Raw genomic sequence first — 24388 nt, forward strand, 5'->3', positions numbered from 1 at the left:
TGCATGCAGCCAACCCTGAATCGATCCCTAACACCACACAGGGTCCCCAGAGCACCACCCTGGGCACAGAACCAGAAAGAGGCCCCAAGTACCACCAGAAAGGGCCCAAACTACCCTTCCCAAGATAAAATTTTAAAACCCAGAGGAAACTACAAAAAAAGTGTATCCCTTGCCTCATATGCAAGGGTCCAATGCACAGCACTACAAATAAAACTCCAACAGAGTAGAATAAAATAATCCAGAGGATGGGAGGCAGGAATGGTGGTACTAAGAAAACAAAACTGGCCAATTGCTCCCATCAAATTTAAGAGACAACTACATGAGAGTTCGTCACACAAATCTTTTTACTTTTGTGTCTTTTTTTCTTTTTTTTCTGGGCCATACCCACTGTACTAATTAATTTATTTTTATTCCTGATAGGGCTTGGGGGACCAGACAGGGTGCTAAGGGTTGACCCAGGTCAGCCACATGCAAGGCAAGCACTCTACCCACTGTACTATCTCTCTGGTGCTTACTTCCATCTGCATCTTAAGGTTCAATAATAAAACATTCAAAATGCTATGCACAACTCTAATTACATTTCGGCTATATAAATGAAGTAGTGTACAGGATAAGAAACAAAAATACTTTAAGACCTATACGTGACAGATAACAGGTGATCTTTATTGTCCTTTGCTTTGCTGAATGTTTTCAAAAATAATATATGTGCACCAAAGAACAGTTGAAGAGGGAAATAAAGAAAAATACATAATTACAAGACCCAAAGACTTATTTTTTGTCCCCTTTCTTAAAAAATCACTAAAGTCTATACCTACAACTATCCACTCTATTTGGTCAATGGTTTAGTCTCCATTTTCAATAAACAATGTTAATAAACATTATTTTTAATGTCTACCAAGAAAATCCTGCCTTTCAAAACCTAAATTAATAAATATACTGAACACTACTGAAACACAATCTAGTAATTTGCTGTTTGATAAATTTTCTAAATGTGCATGCTACCATAAGGTAACAAAACCTCCTACAACTAGAAAAAGCTACAAATATTGAAGAATTAATATTCTTTTAATAATAATATTGAAGAATATTAATTCTTCAATATTATTATTAAATAATTTCATTTTGAGTTGCTACTTACCTTCCAGACTTTGGTCCTCAGGTCAGCAGGCAGGGTTCTCCCCTGAATTATATTTCTTAAAGTTTCAAGATCACAGCCGCCAGCCTCCAGAGCTTCTTCAAGATCCTTTTCCCTAATTAAAACAAAAACAAAATTCCTATTCACTAAGAGACACTCTACTTCTTTACATTTTATATTCCAGATTCATTTATAAGTATAGTCTATATGATACTGTATATAAGAAAAGCGTAATGCCAAGGTGTATTGCTTGCTTAAAAGGGAATCTCAGGTTTCATTCAATTTACTCTGATTCTGTATTTAGTTCTAAAAAACACAGTTACCTATTTTCAAGATTAAAGAAAACCAAATAAACAGGGCAAGAAGGCTGACAGCAATGACAAGCAGTGACAACAGAAGTAATTCATGATTCACACTTTATAAAGTATTAACTTTGTCCTATATATGAGACACAGTTCCAAACTTCCTTTGTTTCTGTGACACACCCAGCAGTGCTCAGGGTTTATTCCTAGCTCAGAGCTCACTCTGGGTGTGGCTCAAAAGGGACCACATGAGGTGCCAAGGATCAAACCCAGATCAATCGCATCCAAAGAAAGTGACTTACCCACTGTACTATCTCTCTAATCCCTTGTTAGAAACATGTCATGGGGTTTTCTTTTAATTCTTTTTAATTCCTGTGACAGTTTATAGATGAAAAACTTGAAATAAGACATTAGAGGAAACAAAAAAGTTCCGATGACATCCCTATTATATCAGTCACTGTCATCCCATTGCTCATCAATTTGCTTGAGTGGGCACCAGTAACGTCTCCATTGTGAGACTTGTTGTTACTGTTTTTGGTATACGGAATACACCATGGGTAGCTTGCCAGGCTCTGCCATGTGGGCAGCATACTCTCGGTAGCTTGCCAGACTCTCCAAGAGGGACGGAGGAATTGAAAGCAAAATAATACCACATCAAGTAAATAATTTATCAGTTATTGCCTTACATTTAAGGTGAAAAACAAGTATGACATCAATTTTATTTGTATTTGTATAGCGCATAGTTAAAATAGTAATAAAAAAATAAAACTGTCATAAGCATGAGGTCCTGGGTTTGATTCCTGGCGCCACAATAAATAAGCAAACATGACTTACACAAAAAATATGAACTGGTTTTTAGCCAAGGAATAGTAATTTAAATTCCAAATGCCCCAAGAATTCTCAAAAGTTGAGGCTCTGTATTATTGTCAATACTTTTAGTATCACTGTCACTGTCCTCCTGTTGCTCATCAATTTGCTCGAGCGGGCACCAGTAACATCTCCATTGTGAGACTTGTTACTGTTTTTGGCATATTGAAAACACCATGGAGAGCTTGCGAGACTCTGCCAAGCGGGCGGGACACTCTCGGTAGCTTGCCGGGCTCCCCGAGAGGGACGGAGAAATCAAAACCGGGTTCAGCGGCATGCAGCGCAAATGCCCTACTCGTTTATGCTATCAAGTTTGCCTTGCACGCCGCTGACCCGGGTTCGATTCACAGCGTCCCATATGGTCCCCCAAGCAGCGCCAGGAGTAATTCCTGAGTGCAAAGCGCCAGGAGTAACCCCTGAGCATTGCCGGGTGTGACCCAAAAAGCAAAAATAATAAATAAATAAGACTTTTAGTATACAATAAAAACTACAAATAAAATCCATAACTCAGTCAATTTCTAAAATTCTAAACTTAGCAGCCTGAAAGGCAGAGTATTCCACTCTGGTCAGAAAGCCAAGTTTTTGTCACATTTCTGTGGTTTTAAAGAAAGTAAGTTAGGCCCATACTAATTCTCTCCACAAACTATGTAAATTTCTTCCCTATTGACAGGATTCCAAAAATATTGGTTTAAATGTATAAATTGCCTAGGTTATTGCTCTCCTGAGGAAGCAATTCAATAAAAATGTTAAGCATTTGGGATTGTATCATCAACAGAACAGTAATAATTATATTTGAAAGATTTCACAACAAAATTATTGTAAATTCCTATGACCAAAGAGATATCCCAGCACCTATGTGGGTCTTCATTTGATAGTGGACAAAGACTTTAATATAGGTGTAAAAGTCTGTAACTATGAAACAAATTAAGAAAATTATAAAATAATTTAAACTAGAATTACTGATTGAAAAATCAGAACCCACGCAATCACACTCCATTGGATACATGTCTTGCTTCTCAATATTAGGTAACTGCATGTTCAAAAGTAGGGGGGAAATCTTTTTTTTTAAAACAGAGGTTTTAAAAATATTTAAACTGGAATCAGTAATTCCAGTTTAAATGATTAAGCATGTAAATTAAAAATACCAATTGAGTTGGAATTATTTTATCATATAATTAAAACAGCACAATTTCTTTTTCTGTTTTATTTTTCCAGTGGAAAGTCCTTGGTTTCTTTTTGAAGTACTTTGTCAAAGTCTTTACTATTCCAGACAACAAAGTTCATTTGGGGCAAAGTACCCAACCCTAAAAATACTTTGAAAATCCTCACAATGTATAAACATCTCTCTGTTGACACAGCTGCTCTGATGCTGTCACCGGGAATCACAAACGTGCTGGGCTCAAAGGGGCGAGAACGCCTTTGGAGAAACATAAATGCTCGAACTCACCTATTAAAAGGCACTTCTCAGAAATCTAGTAATTTATAAAAGTAAAGCAATGTTTTCAAAAAAATGTTCCAAAGGTTGACCATCAGGTCTTCAGCAGACAGTACAAATGTGGTAGTCAAAAGTAGTAGAAGAGCTGAATACAGTGAAGCCGTCATCATAAAAGGAGCATGTTCCCAACAAAAGACACAAACTCGATGGCTTGCAGATTTTTCCTTCCTCTAAACCAGTGTTTCTCAACCTTTTTTCAACCATGATTCTCTTCAAACCTTTCCTTGTTTCCTGTGTATCCCATTTGTGTGCTTTTTTCCACCTTGTCCACCTTAGAATACCCTGAGCAGGGCTGGTTGGGGTGCAATAAATCTGGGATGATGGGGTACCGGGTTGGGGTGGGGGTGAAGTTAGTAGCCCATGTGAAATTGGGGGGTACTTTGCTTCTTCATTCCAGAAGGCAGACTTTCAGGGGGCACTAATTTTTGTTTACTGTAAAGAGAACAGTAGGTCAAATAAATTTGGAAACCTCTGTTTTAAAAAAAGATTCTCTCTATATTTAGTATACTTTGCACGGAGGATTGAGAAAAGAGCAGATCCAAAGCTTTGGTATTTGAATGATCCAGAAATGTTTTCAGTATAGTTACACTGAAACTGTAATCTATGTTAGTGTACTATTATAGATTTCTGATTTTCTATATATTACATCGTTTCAAAACCTACCTATAAAACCTCAAAGAATTTCCCCTTACCTGATGTTGCATGGTCACATCATCTAATACAAGCACTGTAATCTAAACTGCTTTAGAACTGCAGCAAGACAATGTGAGTAAATCTGTTAGAAATTTAGTGTTCATACTCAAGTTAGCAACTGAATTAGATTTTTCTTCCTCAACCAAGTGAGTCCTCTATCTAGAACATGAATGCATTCATACAATGCAACCTAAGGGGAAGCATAAATTTTGAAGTACTCTCAAACGAGGCATTTCTAAATACTCCTAGAACTAATCTAATTTGAAAATTTCTACATTTCATAGACTAGTAAGTCTTTGGTGTGACCCTGGTTTAAATCCCTCGCACCACACTGGTCCCTGCTGAGCAATGCTTGGGGTCCTCCTGAGCACAGTTAGGAATAACCACTGAGCACGGTTGCTGTGATCCCCAAACCCAGTCCTTCTTCCCTCAAAGTTGCAGAAAATGTGCCACAAGGAAAAAATAAATACATTTTTCATTCCTCAGTTGTTATTTAGATACGCAATTTATTTTTCATATTAATCTTCTCCACTTGTCTGAATACAAAAATTCCTTGAGTTATAAAATAATCAATATATATTATTTAGTACAACACCCAGGATACGAAAACAACCCGAATGCCAATAGCAGAGGAGTGAGTTGATAAAGAAATTATGGGGGGCTGGAAGGATAGCACAGCAGGTAGGGCGTTTGCCTTGCATGTGGCCGACCGGGTTCAATTCCCAGTATCCCATATGGTTCCCTGAGCTCTGCCAGGAGTAATTCCTGAGTGCAGAGCGAGGAGTAACCCCTGTGCATCGCCGGGTGTGACCCCCCCCCAAAAAAAATATTTATGGTATAACATACACAATGGAATACTGTAGCACTGTTGACCCCGTTGTTCATCGATTTGCTCAAGCAGGCATCAGTAACATCTCCATTGTGAGGCTTGTTACTGTTTTTGGCATATTGAATATGCCATAGCTATAATAAGGATAAAATTGTGCAGCTGCTGCATCTTGCAAAGAACTGGAGGCTATTATGTTAAGCAAAGTAAGTCAGAGGGAAAAGGACCAATACCAGACATTCTCACTCATCTGTGGTATATAAGCAAAATAAAGGAATGACCAACTCTTGGTGTCAGATTACAAAACTCAGATTACCAAGCAGCTTGCGGAGGGGTGGCAATAAAGCCATGAACTAGAAGTAACAAGAGAACAGTAGTGGAGGGTCTTGTGCAGTTTGGTGTCAGTGAGGAGCAGGGACTGTGCATCAAAGCCAGAAGTGTTGTAGCCATGTTACCTAAACTATCAAAAAATAAATAAAAATTACTAAGTGAAAAAGTTAATACTTGGGGCTGGAGACAGAGTATAGTGGGGAAGGCACATGCCACACACACAGCTGACCTGCCACCACACACATATAGTCTCCCAGGCCCCACCACAGGAGTGATCCCTGGGTGCAGAACCAGGAGTAAGTCCTAAGCACTGCTGGTGTTGCCCCCAAACAAAATTAATCTATTAAAAAGTTAATATGTGCCTCAAATAAGAGACATGAGAGGGGACAGAGACTTTCTTACATTGTGTCAGTACAGCTTGAGTGTATTTGTAGTACATGATATCCACATATAGGACTGGAGCAATAGCACAGCAGGTAGGGCATTTGCCTTGCACGTGGCCAACCCGGGTTCGATTCCTCCCTCCCTCTTGGGGAGGCCGGCAAGCTACCGAGTGTATCCTGCCCATACGGCAGAGCCTGGCAAGCTACCTGTGGTGTATTCCATATGCCAAAAACCAGTAACAAGAAGTCTTACAATGAAAACGTACTGGTGCCCCCTCGAGCAAATCGATGAACAACGGGACTACAGTGTTATAGTGCTTGAATCATTTACGGTAGTATTTATGAGTCTGATCTTGACATTTATTCCTTTTCACCAAGTAATAATGAAGAATGATTCATTCACAGCATGTTCAAAGCAATGCCTATTAGTAACTATGAAAAACTACAATGTACCGGTCTTAAAATGAGGGAGTGATTTAAATCAGCAGATGGATAACTTTGAACTCTGAAAACCAGTGACATGGAAAGATGCTTAAAATATTAAGGACATGTAGTATTTTTAAAAGCAGTTTTAAAACCAACATTCAAGCTTTTATTTAAAAATTAGCACACAATCATCTGTCACTGTCATCCCGTTACTCATCGGTTTGCTCGAGGGGGCACCAGTAACGTCTCCGTGGTTAGACTTGTTACTGTTTTTGGCATATCGAATATGCCACAGGTAGCTTGCCAGGCTCTGCCGTGCAGGCAGGACAGTCTTGATAGCTTGCTGGGCTCTCTGAGAGGGACGGAGGAATCAAACCCAGGTCGGCTGCGAGCAAGGCAAACGCCCTACCCACTGTGCTATTGATCCAGTCCAACACATAATCATAAATATTTAAAAGAAAAAGCATTCTGGGCTATCTTTTCTCAAACACTGGAAGGGTATAAAAAAAACTATTTAGGAGGCTGGAGAGAGAGTATAGCAGGTAAGGTGCCTGCCTCCCTGTGGCTGATCCAGGTTCAACTACTGGAACCCCATACGGTCCCCCAAACCCACCAGGCGAGATTCCTCAGCACAGAGCCAGGAGTAAGCCCAGAGCACGACAGGGTGTGGCTCCAAAACAAACAACAACAACAAAATACATTTTCAGTGGTGTGCTTGTAGAGTTTTCATTTGTCTTTGTTTTGTTTGTTCTGTTCTGAGGTGGAGGCATTAATATTGTTTTCTCTGAAATGAGCACATATTTCTAAGGGGAAAAAATAAAGAGTGATAATTCTTTTTCATTTTGTTTTGTTTTTGAGCCATACCCAGTGGTGCTCAGGGACTACACCTGGCTCTGCACTCAGGAATTACTCCTGGCAGTGCTCAGGGAATCATATGGAATATTGGGGATTGAACTTGAGTCGGCCACATGCAAACCAAGTGCTCTACCTGCTGTACAAGCTATATAACTGCAGTATCGCTCCCGCCCCAAGAGTGATCATTCTTACCTCAAACATTATCTTTGCTTAACATGGTAAGTAGCTGCAGGGTAACAGGAAGAAAAAAAACCAACGAGGCATGAGTATCATTTAATATATTAATTTTGATTTTCTCCTAATGAATAAAAGGTCAATAAATTCTACCCATAATAACAAAATGTATTCTAACTTCTTACATTTCTAATACAATTAGAAGTTAAAAAGGTGTAAAAATACTTGGCTCTATTTTTTTTTTTTTTTTTTTTGGGCAGAGAAGAAAATTAACCTGGGAAGGCCCCCGTGTCTTCCCTGGCTCCAGAAGGAAGGAACTGAAAACAGAGAATGGTAGAGTAGCACAGAATGGTTAGAATAACTTTCAGGTGGGTTAACATTCTATCCTCAATTTTATGACTCAACTTTAAGCATCTTCCTAACATCTGAAGTTCATTCCTGCTGTATTCAGAAAGCTGAAAATTCCCAACATTGGGTTACTCAAACCAGTTCTGCTTTCTTCGTTCTTTCCAACCTTGCTCAATCAGGACTTCAAAGGGGAAACAAGGGGCTGGAGCAATAGCACAGCGGGTAGGGCATTTGCCTTGCACGTGACCGACTTGGGTTCGATTCCCAGCATCCCATATGGTCCTCTGAGCACCACCAGGAGTGATTCCTGAGTGCATGAGCCAGGAGTAAACCCTGTGCATCACTGGGCGTGACCCAAAAAGCAAAAAAAAAGAGGGGGGGAACAAATGCGGTTTTCAGGTGCTACCAAAAAAGCACCATCTTCTGTCAATGCTGCCGGAAAATATTGTATTCCCTGCTTTCTTCAGACCCTCTGCCCCTCCACTTACCCATAAGGGACAGCACCTTACTCTACAGAGGAAATAGAGGGCTGCAGGCTTCTCGACCATCTTTTCTTTCTCTTTTCCTTAAATAAACACTTGAACCCCAACAGGGTGCTTGCATCCACTTTTTAAATAAAAGTTGGCTCCCTTGGCTTTCAACTTCACTAACAAGTGTTTGCCTTGCCTCTATCCCACAGCCTGAGCGCCGTTCAAGAGTGGGAAAGGAACAGACTCCTCCCTGTTACCAAGGCAGCTCACAGCAAGAGTAGCAGAGAATTAAAAGTGCACAGACTTAGGGACAACCTATTGTAGAGAAATTTTTAATCGTACACTGTAACCTCAGATTCTATACACTTAACAGCTTGGATACCCAAGAATCACTGTCACTGTCATCCCGTTCTAATCAATTTGCTTGAGCAGGCACCAGTAACGTCTCCATTGTGAGACTTGCTGTTAATGGGGTGTTTTTTGTTTTAGGCATATCGAATACGCCATGGGTAGCTTGCCAGGCTCTGCCGTGCGAGTGAGATACTCTTAGTAGCTTGCCGGGCTACCAAGAGAGATGGAGGAATTGAATCCAGGTCGGCCGCATGCAAGGCAAACGCCCTGCCCGCTGTACTATCACTCGAGCCCACCCAAGAATACAAACTCAATATTCTCACCACTTAAGTGGTATAAGTCCCAGGTACCACATAATCAAAACAGCCTATAGATTCTCTTCTGTTCTCCCAGAATATCCCTCTCATGACCCTTCCCACGCCCTCTTAAATCCAACAGCTTGCCTGCATCTGTCCTTTCCAACTTTCTCTTTCGGGACAGTTTCCATAAAGATTCCTTAGCCACTGAACTATTCTGGGGTGCACATGATAGAGATTCCAAGGCAAAGAAGACAATAGCAAAATGTATGGGAGTGGGGGAACAAAAGGACAAGAGAAAATATAAATGCAGGATCACTAACTGGAATCATTTTTGAGGGGGTCTCGCAAGCAGCGCTCAGGGGACCCAGGGGCAGTTCCCAATGATTCCTGGCCAGCCTGCTTCAGTTCTAGAATTCAGCATCAGTAGTGAAAACCTCCAGCAAGATGTTGGTGGGGGCGAGGTAGCTGGTGCCAGGATGGATCTTGCACGTGCCTGACTACTGAGCTATCTCCTTAGCCCCATAATTTTTAAAAAATTCATTTAAACACCGTGGTTTACAAAGTTGTTCATAACATGGTTGTTTCCAACTTTCTCTTTCAGCAGTTTGCATAAAGATTCCTCAACCACTGAACTATTCTGGGGTGCACATGACAAAGATCCCGAGGCAAATAAGACAATAGCAAAATGTATGGGGGTGTTCCGACACCAATTCCATGTTCTAACGCCAATCAGTGTGACCTTCCCTCCACCAATGTTCCTAATTTCCCACCTACCCCCACCCCAAGCCTGACCCTGTAGCACAGACAAAATCGTTCATTTATGTTACTTGTTACAATAGAGGCAAATGAAATTATAAAAAAAAAAAAGTTCGGTAAAAGAAAATTTGTGAAAACGGTATTTTACAATGGTGTCATAAAAGTCATTGTCTGAGGATTTGCTGAGCTGTTTGTTACTATTTGAGCCTTTCACCATCAAAAAAATATAAAACTGATCATTTTTCCTCAAGCATTTTCACATTTCTTAAAAGAACCTATACATGACCAATTGAGTCCGTTTTTAAAAAAATCGTCTCTCCTAAAAATGGGCGTAGACCTTGACCTGACACCATGCACAAAAGTCAGATCAAAATGGATTAAAGACCTCAACATTAGACCACAAACCATAAGGTACATTGAAGACAAGGTCGGCAAAACCCTCCACGATATTGAAGATAAAGGTATCTTCAAAGGTGACACAGAACTAAGCAATCTAGTAAAAACAGAGATCAACAAATGGGACTACATTAAACTAAAAAGCTTTTGCACCGCAAAAGATACAGTGACCAGAACCCAAAGACTATCTACAGAATGGGAAAGGATATTTACACAATACCCATCAGATAAGGGGTTGATATCAATGGTATATAAAGCACTGGTTGAACTCTACAAGAAGAAAACATCCAACCCCATCAAAAAATGGGGCGAAGAAATGAACAGAAACTTTACCAAAGAAGAAATACGAATGGCCAAAAGGCACATGAAAAAGTGCTCTACATCACTAATCATCAGAGAGATGCAGATCAAAACAACCACAAGATACCACTCACACCACAGAGACTAGCACACATCCAAAAGAACAAAAGCAACCGCTGTTGGAGAGGATGTGGCGAGAAAGGGACCCTTCTACACTGCTGGTGGGAATGCCGACTGGTTCAGCCCTTCTGGAAAACAATATGGACGATTCTCAAAAAATTAGAAATTGAGCTCCCATTTGACCCAGCAATACCACTGCTGGGAATATATCCCAGAGAGGCAAAAAAGTATAATCGAAATGGCATCTGCACATGTATGTTCATCGCAGCACTGTTTACAATAGCCAGAATCTGGAAAAAACCCGAATGCCCTAGAACGGATGACTGGTTGAGGAAACTTTGGTACATCTATACAATGGAATACTATGCAGCTGTTAGAAAAAAGGAGGTCACAAATTTTTTATTTAAGTGGATCGGCATGAAAAGTTTCATGCTAAGTGAAATGAGTCAGAAAGAGAGAGACAGACATAGAAAGACTGCACTCATCTATGACATATAGAATAACAGAGTGGGAGACTAACACCCAAGAATTGTAGAAACAACTACCAGGAGGTTGACTCCATGGCTAGGAGGCTGGCCTCACATTCTGGGGAAAGGGCAACTCAGAGAAGGGATCACCAACTATAATGTAGTTGAAGGCCATGTGGGAGAAGGGAGTTGCGGGCTGAATGAGGGCTAGAGACTGAGCACAGTGGCCACTCAACACCTTTATTGCAAACCACAATAGCTAATTAGAGGGAGAGAACAGAAGGGAATGCCCTGCCACAGTGACAGGGTGGGGTGGGGGGGAGATGGGATTGGGGAGGATGGGAGGGATGCTGAGTTTACTGGTGGTGGAATATGGGCACTGGTGAAGGGATGGGTTCCCGAACTTTGTATGGGGGAAGCATAAGCACAGATGTGTATAAATCCGTAACTGTACCCTCATGGTGATTCATTAATTAAAAATAAATAAATTTATTAAAATATATATATATAATTTATTAGATCATAAAAAAAAAGAACTCCTTTGGAGAAGCTCGGGGTCTTTTGCCCAACCTGCTGGACCTGCGTGTCCGCGTAGGCGGCTGGACCCTGGCTAGCCAGTCTTACAATAAACCCTGCTTGCTGTTAAAAAAAAAAAAAATCGTCTCTCCTTCCTCTTATAATTCAATTCTGTTAACAGTAGCCTGGACCATACCTCTGTACCTCTCTGCCCACACCCCACTACCTGCTTTTTTTTCTTTTTGGGTGACACCCCGTGATGCTCAGGGATTACTCCTGGCCGTGCTTGGGGGACCTTATGTGATGATGGGAATCAAACCCCGGCCGCATGCAAGGCAAACGCCCGACCCGCTGTGCTATCACTCCAATCACTCCAGCCCCCTACTACTTACGTCTAAATACCAATCTCAAACTATCATAACTTCTAAAATCAAAAGACATGATGGCGCAGTAAGAAATGACCATCACAACTTACAGTCTGTGAAAGCACAAGTGATAATGCGAAAATCATGGACTTATCTGATTTTTTGTCAGAATGAGACACATACCACATAGACACAGACACATATTTAACAAGTCATAAATTTGAATGTCAAGGGAACAAACACTCCATTCACCAGCTTCAAAAAATATCATTTTTATCAGGATTAGATACACAAAAGCAGTTTGGAGTGATTTCCCTTTTATCAAGTAATGTAATCCTTTCTGTAACTTGTGATTAACCATGATCCCGTGCCAAGTACAAGTGGTAATCTAGCCCTCTTGACTTCACAAGCCAAACACAAAAATGATAGTTGTAACATTTCAGCACTCTGCATAGGCAAAGAAGACAGAGATTACAGAAATGATGCTCTGTGAATTATAGGAATCAAGTACAAATGGAGATATTTTAAATCTTCATAGATTTACTTTGATCCACAGCATGTATAGATAAAATTGAATCAATGATGTCCCTTCACCAAGAAAAAACTCAGAAATTTTTACTTAAGCAAAAATAAAATAATAATAAAATATAAAAAATTAATTCACATATTTTTCTAAAAGAAAATCTAATTTATTTTCATGTCAATGTTTAAATCAAGATGAAACCTACAAAATAAAGCTCAAGAATTTTCGATATTCCAATTGCATACTTAGATGAACACATCCTTTGATGTGTCACTTTCATACTTCAAAACAAAGAAATTCTTTAAAGGGAAAAATAAATACACAGGAGTCATTTTAAAAGCACGTTTCTTATTTCTCTTGGTTCTTGAGCCACACCCCACGATGCTCAGGTCTTACTCTTGGCTCTGAACTCAGGAATTACTCGGTAGTACTTGAGGGACCATAAGGGTGCTAGGGAATCAAATCTGGGTCAGCAGCATGCAGGGCAAATGCCCTACCTGCTGTACTATCACTCCAGCCTCAATTTCTTTAGCGTCCATAAATAAAAGCAACAGAAAAATTACTGAGGTGATAAAAGTTATTAAACCTGCAACTGCTAATATGTTCTAATTAAATACTGAACTCAGACTAAATGAGTAAATCAAAATAAATTATTTCACACAGGTATAGAAATAGTTTAGTAGTTATATTTATAAACACTTAATTTGTAGTTTATTACCTAAATTTATTTAAACACGTAACATTATGTCTAAATCCCAGCTTAAGTTGTGAGTTTATGACAACAATGGGGGCACATACTGAAATTGGCGAGGGGAGGGGTGGTGTCACAAAAATTTTAAACACTCATTTGGAAACAAGTCTTTACCAGATGTTTTCAGTAAATGCTTGAGTTGTGTGCCTATTTCATAAAGCTCTTTACCCTGGGTCATGTAATCATTTCTTAGAAAATTTTAAGATGGTCATATATATATCAGTATTTCCCAAAGGGGGTATAACAGCCCCATGGGGAAGTTGCTGGAACAATGGGTGGGGTAGAAGGGATAAGGTAGGGGGCAGGGGGTGGGGGTGGGGCAACTGGGCATTTTCTACTTGTTAACTTTAAGATACATTTCCAGCAGGGCACTGAGGTTTTTTTTGGGTTTTTTGCTTGTTTATTTGTTTGTTTGTTTGTTTGTTTTTCTGAAAAAGGGGCAAGTGGACCAAGTGAACTGTGGGAAGCTCAGGTCTAGATGATATATGTAAACGTAGTATCTTAAGATCAAAAAACTAATTCATGTAAAGCTTTTTGGCAAGGAATGTGAGAACAAATTAGGAGAATCAAAGGTATACAAAGTTATTGTGTAATGCTCTATATCCCATCCCACCATGTTCATGATGAATTGCCCCTTCCTGTAGATGCAAGAAACAAGGCCTTTCCCAGCTTACCCTTTCTTATAGGGCAGGACAGACAGAACAAGGGTTAAGGCACTAGTTTGCTTACCCAAGAACCCCTCCTGGTTCCATCCCAGGCATGAGCACTGCTGAGAAGTGACCCCTGAGTGCAAACCCGGGGGGTAAGCCCTGAACACTACCCATCATGGCTCAAAAATCAAACAGGGGGCTAGCACAGGAGCAATAGATAAGAGAGATACTACAGCAGGTAGGGTGTTTGCCATGCACACGGTCAGCCCAGGCTCAGTCCCCAGCACCCAATATGGTCCCTGAGCCCATGATGGGTGATCCCTGGGGGTGGAGCCCTTAGCACTGCTGGGTGTGGCCCAAAGAACAAGCAAACAACACCCTACATTTTCTGAAAGCCCTTATAGGCACCACAGATAAAAAACACCTTTGTTCAACAACGCATATTTTTTAAATATTATCCTTTAAAATACATGGATGACTGAATACAGAATTAACTTATTTTTAATTGGGCTCTCTCGAGATGTCTGTCATATGAATACATAATACAATCAATTTTAGGAAGAACACCAAGCAAAAAAAGTGTGAATTCACAGATTTTCCATTAACTGGGTTTCTCATCTGACCACACCAAAGCCTTTCATATCTATAAAGATAAAATAACTCTTATCTTTCCTTTCTCATTTTTTTAAGAGTCAAATAAAATATTATATATAAGTATTATATAAAAGATGAAGCTTGGGGTCAAAGAGATAGTACAGCAGGTAGGGCACTGGCCTTGGGGGCAGCTGACCGGACCCAGCTTGGATCTCTAACGGCACTTACAGTCCAAGGAGCCCCACCAGGTGTGATCTCTGAGTGCAGAGCCAGGAGTAAGCCCTGAGTACTGCCAGGTGTGCCTCAAAACAAACAAAAGAATAAAGCTGTATGCAAATACTTACTATTATCATGTCTTCTTGCTGAAATTAAACATCACCACAGCAATTAAATTTATGTAACAACTACTTTAAAATTTAAAATGAGAAAAGCACATACTACAGCATTTCCACTACCAAATGATATGTTAGCTTACTTAAAAAACAAACAAATAACAGCAACAAAACCCTTTCACTTTAAGAGAAGGGAAGACTTAGGGCTGGAGATACCACAGAGGATAGGGCTTTTGCCTTGCACACAACTGACAAAGTTTTGATTGCTTGCACCCCAAATGGTCCCTGGAGTACCACCAAGAGTGATTCTTGAGCACACAGCCAGGTGTAACCCTTGAACATCACAGGATGTAACTCTCCTGCCCCCCGAAAAAGAAGAAAGAAAAAGGAAGATTTAATTGTCATTTTCTCAGAGTGGGTCAAAGGACAGAACCTTAAGAACAATAGCACTGTAGCACTGTCATCTGTTGTTCATCGACTTGCTCAAATGGGCACCAGTAACATCTCCATTGTGAGACTTGTTACTGTTTTTGGCGTATCGAATACACCACGGGTAGTTTGCCAGGCTCTGGTGTGCGGACAGGATACTCTCAGTAGCTTGCGGACTCAACCCAGGTCAGCCGAGTGCAAGGCAAACGCCCTACCCGCTGTGCTATCGCTCCAGTCCTTAATATACGTTAAATTTCAGGAAATCGGTTTTCCTTTCATTGAACCTTAGCTTAATCCTACTGCATTCCCACAAGAAACAATTTGATCTAATGAGCCTCACATAAGGGACCAATTTGTTTTCCATTTGTAATTCTCTATACCTAAATAAATCACTTGAAGCACATTTCCTCTTCATTAATGTTATTCTAATCAGCTTCAGCATGTAATTTCCCAAACACCCATTTTTACATAATTTGAGAAGGTAGTTTCACATATTACTCGTAGGATTAAAATGAGGACAAGAGTGAAACGCCCACTCAAGACAGAACTATGCACAGTTCTGGTTTTAAATCTGGTTCGATTTTTTTCTAAAACATTATGTTGCAGCTTGAATATAGCTAGAATTTATTTAATGTTTGTTGAATGTGTGAACGCTTTGCTAGATCCTATTTTCTTTCAGATACATGAGGAAAGACACTGCCTTTAATTTATACCAAAGAGAAGCTGTATCAGCATAAGCAGCAGCAATCATTTGCTGGGCACATTCTACCAATTCTGTCCACAGGCAGCTGCTGTGGAACGCACTGTGTATTGCAGTACACGCAACTGGGTGCGTCAGAACTGATCTGCCCGACTTCACTGAAATGGGGAATAATAGGGAATGCATTTGTACTCTCTACAATGAGTGCCAAACAAATAAATAATAATTAATGAATAACTGATTTTTTTTAGCATGCAAAAACCAAAAACTTTTTTCACTGTTTGGCGTTTGGGGGGTCACATTCATTGGTGGTTGGGCTTACTCCTGGTTCTGCACTCAGGGATCACTCCCGGTGGGCTTGGGGGACACATGGGAGTGCCAAGAATTGAACATGGGTCATCTGTGTGCAAGGCAAACACCCTACCCACTCTACTATCACTCCGGTCCCACAAAAAACAATTGTTAATGTTAATCCATTGATATTCAAACATTTTTTTAAAATCCTGGATTGTGTAGAATTACCTCTAAAAAGGATAAAATTTGAATGATCATGAAGACACTAATGTATATAGTATAAACAAAATAAGTCATCTTAATTTTTTTTGCCAAGTAAATATATATATTTTTAAAGTTCTAAAATTACATAGTTCTTTTAGTTAAGGTATCATATCAAAAATATCACCTTTTTGAAATTAGAATTTTTCACTAGTTAATGAATCATCTTAATTTTTTTTGACTGCCCTCTCACTGTGGCTACAAAACCAAGCAGTATTATCACTGAGAATAGTCCCTGGGCGCCCCAAGAATGGCTTGGGAGACCTGGAAGAAAAAATCTAATTCAGAGCCAATCAGGTTCATTTTTCTCTGCATCTCTATCTAGCCTGTCCTGAACTTTAAGTTGTCAATATTATTCTTAAACAACAGGTGAGCTTCTCTTTCATTTAGATTTGTGTTGTTGTTGTGGGGGTCATACTAGTGCCAGGGCCTACACGCTGCGTTCCGGCCTGCTGGGCTATCTTTCCAGCTCCTCATTTCCCCTCTTTATTGATTCGACTTTAATAAAATCCAAAATTACAATCACTTCTCTTGATTTGTTTTTGTTGTCGGTTTTGGGGGGAGAGGTGCTGGGCCACACCTGATGGTGCTCCGGACTTATTCCTGGCTCTGTATTCAGGGATCACTTCTGGCAGTGCTCAGGGGAGCATCGGGAGTGCTGGGGATGGAACCCAGGTCAGCTGTGCGCCCTACTCTCTACAGTATCTCTGTGGCCCCTGCAATCACTTAAGTAACATTTTCATCTCTCCTCAAACTACAATACATATGGAATAGGAAGCACTAAAAGTACCACTTATAAACTGCCCAAAACTTGAAAAAGAATCTTTGTTTTGGGCAATGCTCAGAGGCACCATATGTAGTGCCGGGGATCCAACCCAGGACAGCCACGTGCAAGACAAGTGCCCTACCCACTTATATTATCTCTCCAGCTCCAACCCTCAAAAAATTCCTACTCAGGTCTCAAATTTCAACAGATGCTTTTTTTATACAACTGATACTTGAACAGCTTTAAGTTTCTCTCTCTCTCTGTCTCTCTGTCTCTCTCTCTCTCTGTCTCTCTCTCCCTCTCTCTCTTTCCCTGCCCAACTCCCTTACCACTGCAGAGCTAGGGTAGAACCCAGAGACTCTCACTTTCACACAGGTGAGACATGTGTTCTAGCAGTAAGTTAAGGAAACTTAGCAATAAGATAAATCATAAAATTTATGTCAACATTATAGAAAAAGATAGCAGAGAGGTTAAGGTATTTGCTTTGTGATGGCTAACCCCAGTTTGATCTCCAGGTCGGACCCCCCTCCCCCCAACATTTTTTTTTAATAAAAATGAAATTAATAGTGTATGATGTTTTTATTTTTTTTGCCTTTTTTAGGTCACACCCGGCAATGCACAGGGATTACTCCTGGCGGTGCTCATATGGGATGCAAATGCCCTACCCACCGTGCTATCAATCCGGCCCCAAATTTTTAACTAAAGAAATCCAGAATAACAACAGTTGTTGTACAACTAAAAGAAGTTTTTAAATCCTGACTTTAGGAATTATTCCTGGAGAAAAAAACATCAGAAAATGAGATGACTTGTTAAGCCAAGGTTGGTTCCTCGACACTGAGAGTGACTGATCTCTGAATTGTAATACTTGAACATGGCTGGATTTTAAAAATGTGTATCTTAGATTTACAGATTCATTTCCAATTAAATTTAAATCATTTCAAAGTAACAATAACTTTTTTGTTCTTTTTGGTCACATTCTATGAGGCTCAAGGAACCATGAAATAGCAGGGATTGAAACTGGGCCCCTGAATGCAAAGAATGCGCTCTAGTCCGCTCAGCTAACTTCTGTTCCCATAAGTGAAACATTTTTCTTTAATTTTTTATTATAGTTTAGGTGATCTTATAATAGTGTTAATTTTATGTTTTGATGTACAAAGTTACTGATCATCACCAAAGTACCCAGGACCTTCATGGTAGGTTGTTGTTTTTTTTTAATTATTATAGTTTAGGCCATGTGGTTTATAATAGTGTTGGCAAGTATGATTTTGGTGTATACACTTATTTCATAATTTATTTCAAAGTAAACAAGACCCTCTCCACCAATGTACCTGGTGTTACTTTCAATCCACCTTCTCATTCCTCTTTCGCTCACCCCTCTACATCTGATATTCTCAATGCTGTAATCCTGGGTCAAGGGTATGTGACAATTGGTAATGTTTTGTTTGGTTGGTAAGTTGGTAAAACCTTGTTTGGTTTCTCTAGATACCATAGATAGGTGAGGTCATTTGTCCTTCTCCTTGTCCTTCTCATTTTAGTTTACTTTGCTCAACGTGATACCCTCAAGCTACATACAAGTCCTACTGCTTGTCATCTATCCTCAAAACACAAAACCATTAATTTGAAAAGATATACACACCTATGTTCACTGCAGCACTTAGTACAATAGAAACACTCCAAAAGTCCAATGATGGTATAAAGAAGTTGTGATAATAAAGATCTTTCTCTTTCTCTGTCTCACTCTGTCACACATACACACACAGAGACACACACAGACACATACACAGAGAATAGTACACAGTCACAAGAACAAATAAGAGCATAACCAACATACTTTTCCGTGAATTTATCCGTACCATTAGATTTGACATGGCTGCAGCTTCAGAAGCTCAAGAGCTGAGACAGTTTCTGATAACCTTGACTTTCCATAAAAGGTGAGTCTTACACTAGCAGACAATTACACAACCAACAAAAACAGAGGAGTCAGAATCTATATGAAATGACAGCTTGGTATTTTATCACGCATGATTTTACAAAAGTATGTATTCATACACTTGGACTATAACAGCCGCCCACTATTAGTCACTGCCCTTGAGAAGTTCTCTATCTAAAGAGCAATGATAAATCACTCAACCAGATATGTAGTTTAAGGTGATTCAATATAACACATGATATACACTACCAAGGAATAAATTCCTCTGGCCAGCTCATTCTGGTATATATACATCATCTAGGCAAGGATACTTAAACTTCTTCCATGCAAGACACTCTTTTACCTGAGCAGTTTTCAATTGACGCTGGGGATATAGGTATATAAAGTGAGTATATGAACATCTGTTGATAATAAAATCATAAAAATTATCTTGAAACAAATCGCTGTTACTTTAAAAAGCTAGGATCTATTAAAGGGTGACCCACGAGTCAGCAGGACTAACCTAGTTGTCAGAAATAGAATCTCAGACTCTAAATCTACTCAATGAGATTTTTCATTTTAACAAAATCCTTAATCCCAACATACGATTAAAAATGTGAAAGCACTGATAGAGCGCATAACTGAAGATCAGTAAGTAAAAGTCACAACTACTCAAGTTCTTCAGGTCCTACCTTGAAATTTTTTTCAAATTTATGAAAATTTTTTACAAGTTCAACCCCCTCTTTCAGCAGATTATGCTTAATCTGGAAGACACCACTGGCAAAATATGAGAAATAAGAGGATAAAATGACAAAAAATGATGGCTATGTGGAAACTTTTCTTTTCATAGCAACAAATTTACCCTATATCAGTTTAGGTAAGCTATAAGGTCTCACCATGGCACCAAAACTGAACATTAACCAATGTTCGTAAGTGTGCCTCCACTAACCAGACTACAAATTCCTAGAGGACCAGGAGCTTAGTTTTAAACACATACAACTGTAAACTGAATAACCCTAAGTCACTAACACTGAGTTTTGTGAGATATGTAACACATGACAAAAAGTCTCCTATCTGGAAAAGCTAAAATTAAAAATGTAACAGCACTTTTATAATAATTTTTCAAAAAGGAGCAAAGCCTCTCCTATTTTATAACATCCTTTCACCAAGAAGGTCTAAGAGCAGAGGTTTAACTAACCCACATTCCCAATTCTGAGTGTCTTTCTAGTCTCTATCCAAATTCACTCCCAGAGAACCCAACAACAGGGAGAAAGGTTAGGAGAGAATGAAAGGAGAATACAAATAACAGAACATCTGAGGGTTCTAGAGTTCATGAAAGTCCAGAGCACATCAATAGAAAGTCAAGGCATAGCAAAACACAGCAACCCTAGAAGAGAACATGCTGCCTCTAGCAGGGTATTTTCAGGGGAAATGCTGAAAAGGGGTGGGGGGCTACTCCTGGAGTATTCAGAGAGTATTCAGAGAACCACGCAGCTAGAGGCATCAAACCTTGGGCTCCCCCATGCCATGTATGCCCTCCTATCCTCCAGCAACCATTCTTTCCATTTTTTTGCCCATTTTTTTTGCCTGGTTCACAACTCAACTCTAAGAACACCTCAAACACTGCTTAGATCCAGAAACATTTTCCCTCCTGGCCTTCATTCGGCCGATCACAGGCAATTTATGACCCCACAATTCACTGAAAACAAACTGCATGAATTCTAGGCATCACTCTCCAAACAAATCATTGGTTTTCGATTTGTAGGCTTCTTCCATTAAGAGACTAACATTCCACCCAACATGCTGGTTACTGGCCATTGTGACTGACATTTGAAATGTATCACTAGCCCACCCTGAGGTATAGGGTAAATGTGAACTGTGAAGAATTGGTAGAAAAAAAAAATATGATGTAAAATTAACTAGCATTTTTCTTTTTTTTTTTTAAAAAAAAAAGCAATGATTACGTATTATTTTAGACAGATGAAGTAAAACTAAACAAGGTTAATTTTACCCCTTTCATTTTAGGTTTTTTTTGGGTTTTTCTTGGTTTTTTTTGTTTGTTTGTTTGTTTTGCTTTTTGGGTCACACCCAGCGATGCACAGGGGTTACTCCTGGCTCTGCAATCAGAATTCTGCACCCAGAATTACTCCTGGCAGTGCTCAGGGGACCATATGGGATGCTGGGAATCCAACCTGGGTTGGCCACATGCAAGGCAAACGCCCTACCCGCTGTGCTGTCGCTCCAGCCCTCCTCTTTTTAGTATTTAAGGTGATCACTGGAAAATTTATGTGGCTCACACTGGACAATGCTAGTCCAATTCCCGGTCATTCTTCCAATTCTCCCTCCAACACATCGGCTTCCACAGAGCTTTTCCCAGTAAGTGCAGGTGGAAATAAATTGTTTCTGCCTCGTCCCCCAATTCTTCTCTCTTATTCACACTCCTAAGAACTGGACCAATCTTATCTGGTTAAGAAATATACTTGTCACAGTTCCACCATATAATGGAACTGAGGACTGAAACATCTAGGTCACCGTAAGTTTTCCTCCTACACCTTAAGATGCACGAGGGTGATGCTTGATGCCTGTGAGTTTTATTTCCCGATGACTATATTATCCCTTCAAAATTCTTCGTTTCCATTTTTCCCCTTAGAGATTAAAGTTCACATCTACTAATCCTTGTGTTACTTTTAGTCGGTGCCAATAAATTGCATTGCATACACCGCGTGGAACAAGTAAATCTAAAACTACTTACTACACATGGTCAGGATGTATTAGTAGTTTTAGATTTACTTGTTCCTGGACAAGCGTTTAAAAGTTTCTTTTCTTCTCGCATGCCTCGCACGTGGGAGAGGCCCTGGATTCCATCGCCAGCAACTCCCGTCATCCAAAAGTTCCTTTTTTTGTTGTTTTCTTATGAAACTGTCCCCAAATGTGCAGTGCGGATATCAACCATATCAAAAGTATAAGTGTTTCCCAAAGATTAAGGCATCTGGGTTACTAACACCCACCAATAATTTTATTAGCGTTCCTCCCCACAGCCTGGATTATAAATCGGGGAAGCACGCAAAAAAAAAAAAAAAAAGGTTTGGGAGCCACGAGAGCAAATGCCATTCACCACTGCATTCCAAAGCTGCGCAAACCCGGGCTGGGGGTGAGGTCCCGCCAGCAGCTGGGGGGCGCTGGCCTCGTGCTTGCGGGGGCGTACGGAATTTGGGGAGACCCGGCTGGATTCCACCCCCCGGCACCTCCCCAAACAACAACAAACCCGAAGCTGGGACAACCTAGTTGCGGTGCAGACCGGGGAGGAAAAGGGGCAAGACTTGGGGCGGGGGGGGGGGGGTAAGAGTGACAACTAGTGCAAACTGTGGGGAGAGCCAAGTGAGGTGTAAAAACAAACAAACAAACAAACAAAAACTTGGACGAAACATTTCACTACGCCTGGGCGGGTGTGTCAGCTCTCGAACCCTCCGGCCGAGGTCGCCGCGATCATTTCCCAGGGGGCTTTTCCCACGCCCGGAGGTCCGGACTGCAGAGCGAGGGACCTCGCATCCTCCAAACTTCCTCCTCGGCCGACTTGAACTCCGCGGTCCGGGGGACGCGGACCCACGCCAGCCCCCCACGCCAAGCCTCTCCGGCAGATTTCGGACGCCCGGAGAAGCAGAGCGGGGGAACAACAACACCCAGCCGAGGCCCAGCAGCTGGACAGACGCCCCAGGTCCCTCCGCGTCCCGCCCGAGCCCCCCGTGCGCTCGGAGGGGACCTGGCCAGCCAGAGGGGGCGGAGCAGGGCTGCCGGCCACCTTCGCCCACCGGCCCTCGCGCCCCGACCCGGCGCCCGGCGGGACCCCGGGGAGCCGGCCGCGGGCTGAGGAAGAGCGGGGTCGCGGGAGCGAGGGTCCGCCCGGGCTTTCACTCACCAGCCGTCGTCGCTCGGGCTTGGCAGCGGCAGAATCTCCTCTCCTTCCGCCATTGCTGTTGACGTCCACGTCACTTTGCCGAAAAGTGGCGCCGGGACCCACGGGCAGAGCCAGTGTCGTAAAAAAAAAAAAAAGAGGCTCGGCCGGCCCGGACGGAGCTTCGGGAGAAGGAAGAGGGCGGAGGCGGGCGCGGGGAGGACGGCGGCGTCACCACGACGACTCCAGGTGGACGAGGCGGTTTCGGGGAGGAGTGGAAGGCGCTGGGTTTCCCCGCCCTCCGCCTCCCCTGCCCAAAGACTACAGGTCCCAGCATGCCGCGGGCCGGGCGGGGGCGGGGCTTGGCGCGGGCACGCGGCCCACTGGGAGGCTCCCGGGTCCCGAGCGTGGCTTTTCTTGGGGGCGGGGCCGACTCATCGCTTCTTGCCTTCCAGCTTGACATCACCTTTAGCCGGCAGGATGGAGAGTGGTAACTCGGGGAAAGAGGAAGAAGAGATGCAAGTTGCCCCGGGCAGGCGGTGTAACGAGATAACCACACTTAAGTCATTTCCTTCAGCGACAATAGAGTTGGCGGAAAAGAGTGGGATGTAAGGAAAAGGGCGTGCCCCCCCCAGGGCATCCTCAAAAAGTAGACGTGAGATGTGGAGGAAAAGTATTTTAAGCCTGAAGACTTAAAAGATGGAACAAGGAGGAAAAATAAGTGTCAGCCTTCAGTAAGAGAAGTGCAAGCAAGCCAAGATGGGTTTGTTTGGGAAGAGCAAAGAATTACAATTTAAGTACAGATTTAGGCACGAACTAGTCCTCAGGAGGGGCTAAGGAGTGTGTGTGTGTGTGTGTGTGTGTATTGAAGGATGGAGTGGATGTAAGGTTCTTAGGGAGGGAGAAGGAAAGATGTGGTCATGGTCACATGACAGAAGCACATGGTCATTTAAAATGATCAGGTGGAAGGATCACAAAGTAAAAGGTGAAAGTTCTCATTTATCAGTTCTTTTAAACAGGATATTGCCCTTCTTGGCTTCTTGGAATGTTGGCAGTGTGGCAGAGTCCAGGGGTCAGATTCCATTTAAAGAGGATAGTAAAGCAGTTCTTTCCTGGATGGTTTTCTTTGGTCCTATTTTGAAATGGCTAGTGGTCTGCTACTTTTCACAAAAGTAAAAGAAATATGTTCCAGCTTCACGTCTTAATAAACTCACCTTCTTAACGACCTGGAAGGCTAAGTCCTAATTTAGTTTTAGAACTCTTGGTCTGGAAAGAAGGCTCCTGCAGCTAGTTTGCACGCTTTATTTGCACATAGGAGGCCAGATTCTATCCCAGTGGTCTTGGCTGGTTTGGGAGCAGGATGGGTGGGGAAAGGATTTACAGAAAGCCAGAAACAGGTGTAGGGAATATACT

The 24388-nt window shown here is 41.4% G+C and overlaps 1 protein-coding gene across 1 annotated transcript in view; it reads right to left on the reverse strand.

The window, feature by feature from the left end:
- TBC1D23 (TBC1 domain family member 23) overlaps positions 1–23253 on the reverse strand; it is a 74767-nt gene extending 51514 nt beyond the window's left edge. Inside the window, exons 1-2 of the mRNA XM_055128796.1 lie at positions 23000–23253; positions 1139–1250 (exon numbers count right to left, since the gene is read on the reverse strand). Coding sequence (XP_054984771.1) covers positions 1139–1250; positions 23000–23052 — 165 coding nt within the window. The 5' untranslated portion in view covers positions 23053–23253. The remainder of the gene's footprint in view (positions 1–1138; positions 1251–22999) is intronic.
- Positions 23254–24388: the final 1135 nt, after the last annotated feature.

Source organism: Sorex araneus, chromosome 2 (genome assembly GCF_027595985.1).
Source record: "Sorex araneus isolate mSorAra2 chromosome 2, mSorAra2.pri, whole genome shotgun sequence".
Classification (NCBI taxonomy): Eukaryota; Metazoa; Chordata; class Mammalia; order Eulipotyphla; family Soricidae; genus Sorex; species Sorex araneus.